The sequence below is a fragment of the Bos mutus genome, chromosome 25 (genome assembly GCF_027580195.1).
Source record: "Bos mutus isolate GX-2022 chromosome 25, NWIPB_WYAK_1.1, whole genome shotgun sequence".
Classification (NCBI taxonomy): Eukaryota; Metazoa; Chordata; class Mammalia; order Artiodactyla; family Bovidae; genus Bos; species Bos mutus.
The window spans coordinates 39,837,682-39,845,074 of NC_091641.1; the positions used below are offsets into that span (position 1 = coordinate 39,837,682).

The 7,393-nt window shown below is 59.5% G+C and overlaps 1 protein-coding gene across 1 annotated transcript; it reads right to left on the reverse strand.

Annotated features, from left to right (window-relative positions):
* Positions 1-1,387: 1,387 nt before the first annotated feature.
* PRSS22 (serine protease 22) lies at positions 1,388-6,031 on the reverse strand. The gene is made up of 6 exons (XM_014479769.2): positions 5,874-6,031; positions 5,282-5,308; positions 4,703-4,874; positions 3,982-4,259; positions 2,480-2,637; positions 1,388-1,890 (listed from the first exon to the last, which is right to left on the reverse strand). Exons 1-6 carry the CDS (start codon positions 5,953-5,955, stop codon positions 1,630-1,632), a joined length of 978 nt encoding a protein of 325 aa, XP_014335255.2. The 5' UTR covers positions 5,956-6,031; the 3' UTR covers positions 1,388-1,629.
* Positions 6,032-7,393: the final 1,362 nt, after the last annotated feature.

Genomic DNA, 7,393 nt, shown 5'->3' on the forward strand with positions numbered 1-7,393 from the left:
TCAGGCGTGTTTGACTCTTTTCCACCCCATGGACTGACTGCAGCCTGCCAGGCTCCTCTGTTGATGGGATTCTCCAGGCGAGAATACTGGGGTGGGTTGCCATGCCTTCCTCTAGGGGATTTTTCTGATAACCCAGGGATCGAACCTGAGCCTCCTGTGTCTTCTACATTGCACCCAGATTCTATATCACTGAGTCACCAGGGAAGCCCAGTATTAACACAGGGGTGATTAAAAAAAAAAAATACGAACGAAAGTCTTAAAAACAGTGCTGCCAGTAAAGGATACCTACCTACCAACCACATCCGTACTGCCTTCTCGAGTCCACTGCACTGAATCTTTCACTGGGGGCCCTGAGGCAGCCATGCATCTCTGTCTCCTTCACGGCTGGGCCTATGTGTCTTCCTGTTGGAAAAAATCTCTCGCACACACTCAGCAAACCAACCACCCAGCCCTCTCTCTGTATGCTGGGAAGCCTGGGTGGGGCTGGCACAGGGTCCCAGAAAGGGCTCGGCCTCCCAGGCCCTGGGAGGAAGGGCAGACCTTGGGAAAGGGGAGCCTGCGTGAGCACTAGCTGGTCCCAGGCAGACCCCCTGGTGGCCTAGGGCTGGGCTCCCAGCCCCACCCGTGGGGGCAGCTGAGGTGACTCAAGGCTCCCCCAGCCCCCAAGCAGAGACCTGCTGTCTCATTGTTTTTCTCCTCCGTCCTTCTGAGGGAGGATTCAGAGAGTCTGCAGTGAGTCACTCGGTGAGTCACCTTCTGGGAGCCCGGCTGCCTCGGCCCAAATCTGAGACACCTGGTTCTGCGGGCCGGGCGGAGGGGAACACCCCACTCTCTTGTGTGTTTGGGGGGTTCTCCCAGCCAGCCCCATTTCCAAAATTCAACAGGCAGGTTGTGGGCCTGCCTGGCCCTGCAGCCCCACCTAGCTTTCAGGTGACAGAGCTGGGCCTCCTGTCTCCTCTCCCTGCTGGCCTCCCTGGTGGGAGGGGGTTATGAAAGGACAGTGCAAAGGTCAGAGGTCAGGATGTTGACTCCTAGGTGGGTAGGACGCCTGGCTCCCTGGCCAGGCCACCATTTAAACTGCTACCTGCCTGCCCCCATTTTAACCCCAACCGGATCCCTGCTGACCAATGTCCACATACCCAGGGGACAAAAACAGGAACTGGGGAATAAATAATAAATAAATGGGTTTCCCTGGTGGCTCAGACGGTAAAGAATCTGCCTGCAATGCTAGAGGCCCGGGTTGGATCCCTGGGTTGGGAAGATGCCCTGGAGAAGGAAACGGCAACCCACTCCAGTATTCTTGCCTGGAGAATCTCATGGACAGAGGAGCCTGGCAGGCTACAGGCCTTGGGGTTGCAGAGTTGGACATGACTGAACGACTCAGAACGGGGAATAAATAATTTATTGAAGTTGGAGGAATAAATAAGATACGTGGGTGCGGTTACAAATAACTGTAAAAAGCGTTGACGTGTATATACACAAAGGCGGTCCGGGCCTAAGGGGTGGGGCCTGAGCCCGGGGAGGGGCGGGACCTCCCGCGGAGGCGATCCGGCGCCGGGTCGCGGGCGCCCCCCAGAGGTAGACGGCTTATTTACAACGGAGGAGATGGCAAGAGGTCTCCCCGGGTCCCTAGTCCGCGCGGCGCCTCTCGGCCCCGCGAGGGCGCCGCGCCCCCAGGGCCCGACCCCGGCGGCCTGTGGGCCCGCCCCGCTGCGAGCGCCCGCGGAGCTGCACTCCCTGCACGATCCTCTGCACCCAGGAGCGGTGGGCGGCCAGACTGATGTAGACCCCAGGCCGGTTGCGCTGCGCACAGCCCTCGCCCCAGCTGATGACGCCCGCCAGCAGCCAGGTGCCCTCGACCTGGCACATCAGGGGGCCTCCGGAATCGCCCTGCGGAAAGGAAGGAAGGTGAGGGGTCCGCATGGGCCAAGGGGTGGGCAGAGCCCAGCACCCGCGCCGCAGCAGGTGGCAGACGGGCCATTTCTCCAGACCCTGGGGCCTGGACCCGCAAAGCCCTAACTAGCGCCCCGGGGCAGGGAGGGCCCCCTTCCCAGGCTCACTCCTGGTGAGAAACACCTAGTGCTAGACCTTCTCCCTCACAGCCCTGGAGGCATGGAGCGAGGGTTGTGATCTGCCTCACTGATGAGGAAACCACGGCTCAGAAAGAAGAGTGTCTCAGACCGGGTGTGCAAGGTCCCACAGTCCGCCATCCTCCTCCCTGTAGCCCGCTGGGGGGTGCCAGGACCACAGCACCCCCTCCTTGGATGCGGCTCCCTGAGAACGGGGTCAGGCACACCCCATTCTCACCATGTCTGATGTATGAACAAAGGCAAGAACGGCTCAGCCAGGCTGGGGCCGGGTTCTGTAGGCATCTCTCTAGGGGGACTGCCAGGTCAGGGCAGATTCTAGACGGAGGCCCAGCAAGGTGAGGGGTGATGGAGCTGAGTGGGGCAGGGCCGGGAAGGAGGAAAGTGCTCACCAGACAGGCGTCGCGCTCCCCCTCCAGGTAGCCAGCACACAGCATGTCCTCCGTGATGGCGCCCTGCCCGGCTCCCCGCCAGTACAGGCGGCTGCAGGTGGCTGAGTCGATGATGGGGACCTTCAGCTTCTGGAGGGTCTGAGGGTGGGACAGGGGCACTGGGAGCAGAGAGGAGAGAGTCAGGCTTGGGAGGCTCTCCTGCTGGCCTCCTCAGTCCCCGCCATCCCCCTTAGGAGCATTTCTCAAAGGGTAAATGGATCAACTCTGTCAGGCTCGGCCACGATGCCCGCAGAAAACCCAAATTCCAGGACTCCACTCTGGACCTACTGAATCCTAAAGGAGTGTGCAGCTTGAAATTCTGAACCTTTAATGAGATCTCTGATGCCCACAAGAAGGTTCAAACCAATGACCCTGCTTGTCCTGTCTCAGGCACTACTTTATCCAGGTTGAGGACTGCTACAGACTAATGGCCGCTTGGTGTTGAATGTTATCCAGACTTGAAGGACCTCCCCATCCCCTAGAGGGATTGCAGACCCTAGGGTTGGTTGGTCAGGTTCCCCAATCCATAAATCCAGCTTTCACAGGAGCCCCTAAGAATGACCATGGGGAGGCTGGCTGAAACTTCAGTGTCAGTGGGATTCCCCAGATACCCAAAATGGTGTCATTTCTCTTAATTCTTCTGAAATCTGGTTAAGTCCCATTTTCTTACATTTTGTCCTTTCTTAGTCTCTCCTCTCTCCCTCTCTCTCTATACACACACACACACACACACACAATACAGCCTTTCTGCTTCTTACTTTCTAATCTGCTCTGTGTTCTAGATGAGGTTTTCCAAACTTCCAGACTTGGGTTGTCAATTATATTTTACCCTTCTGGAGATTGCATTTTTTTTCCTGGGAATTTTGCCTGCAATTGTGTCCTGATGCCACCAGGGGGTACCTATTTCTGACTTGGAATCTCAGGGCTGTTTTCATATTCACCGGCTTGGGCTTGGCCCCATAGAAATCTCTAGTGGGTGTGCTCAGTCACTAAGTGGTGTCTGACTCTTTGCAACCCCATGGACTGTAGCCCTCCAGACTCCTCTGTTCTTGGGATTTTCCAGGCAAGAATACTGGAGCAGGTTATCATTTCCTTCTCCAGGGGATCTTTCCAACCCAGGGATAGAACCGGCATTTCTGGTGTCTCCTGCATTGGCAGGCGAATTTTTAACCACTGAGCTACGTGAGAAGCCCCAGAAACCTTCTATCAGTCTCTCCTATATCACTTCATAGCCTGGTTGATCTGGCAGTCAGAACACAGCTTAAGTTACCTTTTAACTAGAACTGATCTGAAGTTGTCCACCTTGGTTTCTAGGTCATCACATCTCTGGGCTGCAGACCATCTTTTTTCCTCTGGATCATGCTCGGCCCCTGGCCTTTGTTCTTTGCCACCCATGGGACCTGTATCTCCCAGTGTTTGCTACCCTCTGTCCCCACCCACCCCCGCCCCGGAAGAAGCCGCACCTCCATCGTGGACGCTCCCCCAGCCGGCAATCCAGCAGTTGGTGTCCGGAGAGAGCTGGACGGTGGAGTCGGGCAGGCAGATGGGCAGGACGCGCTCAGAGAACTGGATGGCGCGCTCCAGGCGCACCAGGGCGATGTCAGCGCGGGAGCCCTCCTTCCAGGAGTACACAGGGTGGGGCTGTGCCCAGGCGATACCCACCTCCTGGGACCTTGGGCCAGGGTTCCCCAGCTGCCAGGCTCCCAGCAGCACAGAGAACTGGGTTGGTTTGTCCAGATTACTAAAAGGAAGAGGGTTGGGGTTGGCATCAGCCCAGGAAGGGCCTGGGGAAGGGTTTCTGAGGAATGGCATGCACATGAAGGCCCCTGGAGCACAAAAGGGGGGCTTCCCTGGTGGCTCAGTGGTAAAGAACCTGTCTGCAATGCAGGAGATAGGGGTTCGATCCCTGGGTCAGGATGAACCCCTGGAGAAGGGAATGGCTACCCACTCCAGTATTCTTGTCTGGGAAATCCCATGGACATTGGAGCCTGGAAGGCTATAGTCCATGGGGTCACAAAGAGCCAGACAGGCCTGGGGACACACACTGCGTGCAAAAGAGGCTTCTGGGTGGAAGCCAGAGCTCTCCTGAGGGACTCAAGACCGGCCAGAGGCCTGGAAACCGGGGCTGGGTGGGCAGCCTGGGGTCCGGGAAACCGGGTGGAGGGGCGGGCGGGGCGCACGTACTCCTTGAAGCAGTGGGCGGCCGTGAGCACCCAGCGGCTGGTGAGCAGGGAGCCCGCGCAGTGGTGGGTGCCGTTCTTCCGGATGCTTACAACCCAGGGCCACTCGGCGTCCGAGCTGTCCTCGCCTCCCACGATCCGGTTCAGCTGCAGGCGCTTCCCGCAGGCTGGGGGGCCTGGCGGTAAGGGGTCTGTCAAAGTCTGGGCGCTGTCTATCCCCCTTCCAGCTCCCCTTCCCCGCTTCGCGCACCGAGGCCTGTGCACCGCTCTCCCTTCAACCCGGTCTGGCCGCCTGCCCGCCTGCCCCTTCCGTCCTCTGCCCTCCCCGAGCTGGGCACTTCATCCTCTAGTCCCCTGGTCCTTTCAGCTGCTAGGGCGGCTCAGTCACTCCCTGCTCCACACACACACACACACACATACACACCCCGCCTCTCCTCCTTGACCCTCTGGGCCTCCTCTCCTGGGTGCCTTCTTCTCCAGCTCAAACCCTCTCCTGCCCCACTGCCCACTCCTGACCTGCCCCCGACAGACAGACACACAGGCTTCCTCCCCCACTGCTTCCCTGAGGTCAGCTCAGACTCACCGGCTGTCTTGACAGCATCCATGGTGGCTGAGGGCAAGAGAAAGAAAGGGTCAGGCCGGTGGAGGGGCTCTCCCGTGCCCTGCAACCCTCCCCAGTGGCTGAGTCCCAGGGCCTCAGGGTCGCGTTGCCCGGGTGGGGCATTTCCTGGAGCCTGGGCAGGGCTGGCAGAAACCTCAGGCCCTGGCTGTGAGCGGTGGCCTCGGCCTCCCCGTAGCTTTGTGTCCAGCCTGTGCCCTGGGGGCCGTGGGGGCCAGGTCTGGTGGGGGGGGTCTCACAGGGGGTGAGCATGAGAACCCAGGTCTGGATGCTGCCTCCCCAGCAGTGGACTGAGGAGACAGGGGAGACAGGAGTGGAGGGGAAGAGGGTAAAGCAGAAGCCGAGCCAAGAGCCCTGAGCGCTGACCGGGCCTACGGGTACCTGCAGTGTTTCCTGTGCTTCTCACGGCTGCAGGGGAAACTGAGGCTCAGAGCAGGCAACTTACAAAACAGAGCGAGACAGCAGAGGGGAGGAGAGGAGGGACTCAGCAGGACCAGGGAGGAAGTGCGGGGTGGGCAGTGGGGGAGGTCCAGGCCAGCAGGCCCACAGGACTCACCTGGAGCGGCCAGAATCAACAGGGAGGCCAGGACCCCGAGGCAGGGCGCCCCCAGGGTGGGGGGAGTCGCCGGAACCACCATGGCGCGCTGACGGGAGTGCCTTGTTCCCCTGCAGGCCGCCCTAGGTTTTATCCTGGGAGGCGGAATGCCGTCGGACCAGTCCCCCGAGTGAGTGGCGGTAGGTCACAGGGAGGGGTGGGGCTTCAGGGAGGAAATAAGCCGTTAAGGGGTCTGGGGGGTGGGCTTCCAGCTGCTCCCTCTACCTGGGGCCTGCATGGGGCTCTGCAGGGGCAAGCAGGGACCCTGGGCCCCGGGGTCTAGGCTGGGCCTTGACGTTGACTGGGGGGGCGGGGCAGAGGAAGGCCCCCCAAGCTTGAAAGGGAGGCGCTGGACCCTGCTGGCCGGGAAGCTGGGTGTGGGCTGTTGGGAAGGCCCCGGGGGCCTTGGGGTGGGGGTGGGGGCCGATGAGGGGCTGCCAGAGGCTCCCTAACGGGCCTGTGACTCAGCGGGAGACCTGGCTCAGCCCGGGGCTCCGGATCCCGTTAACCCACTTCCCGAAGGCCCATGAATCAGGCCCCCAGGAGCCACCTGTTCCGGGTCCCCTTTCCTGTGGGCCCCGTCACTGGGTAGCCAGAGGACTCATCTCACCTGGATGTCTGAGACGCCCAGGTAGGGCAGCCAGCTATCCAGGCAGCCAGCTGTCCAGGCAGCCGAGATGGATGTGGCTGCCTGCAGAGGCCAGGAGGCCCCACAGCACCCCCAGCCCCTGGTCTCCCGGGACCGCCCCCCCACTCCTCACTGGGGTCAGAGGGCTGCTGGGTGGTGCTTGATGGGAAGCCCCAGGAGCGGGGATGGTGTTGGATCCAGGTGCTTCCCTGAGGAGCCTGCCCGCCTGATCCCGGAGGCCCCACCCTGCAGTCTGCCCTCCAGACACCCGCACCCCAAGCAAGAGGAGTGGGGCTGTCTCCAAGACAAACTGTGTATCTCTGACCTTGTGTCATTTCATCCACAAACTTTGCGCTGGCCTTCGCTGTGAATGGACATTACAGGGGGTAAACTAGTCCATCCTAAAGGAAATCAACCCTGATTATTCATTGGAAGGACTGATGCTGAAGCTGAAGCTCCAATACTTTGGCCAGCTAATGTGAAGAACTGACTCATTAGAAAAGACCCCGATGCTGGGAAAGATTGAGGACAGGAGGAGAAGGGGACGACAGAGGATGAGATAGTTGGATGACATCACCGACTCAATGGACATGAGTTTGAGCAAGCTCCAGGAAATAGTGAAGGACAGGGAAGTCTGGTGTGCTGCAGTCCATGAGGTCAAAAAGAGTCAGACCCGACTTAGTAACTACTCTGTTTCATCAACTATGCTAAAGCCTATGACTGTGTGGATCATAACAAACTGTGGAAAGTTCTTCAAGAGATGGAAATACCAGATGATCGTACCTGTCTCCTGAGAAACCTGTATGCAGGTCAAGCAGCAACAGTTAGAACCCTGTATGAAACAACCGATTGG

Excerpts from the sequence above, each read along its gene's own strand:
- PRSS22 (XM_014479769.2), bottom strand. The coding sequence starts at position 5,955 with ATGGTGGTTCCGGCGACTCCCCCCACCCTGGGGGCGCCCTGCCTCGGG. Across the intron at positions 4,875-5,281 it reads GGATGCTGTCAAGACAGCCG|GCCCCCCAGCCTGCGGGAAG; the intron begins GTGAGTCTGAGC and ends CCTTACCGCCAG. Across the intron at positions 2,638-3,981 it reads GGGGAGCGTCCACGATGGAG|TGCCCCTGTCCCACCCTCAG; the intron begins GTGCGGCTTCTT and ends CTCTGCTCCCAG.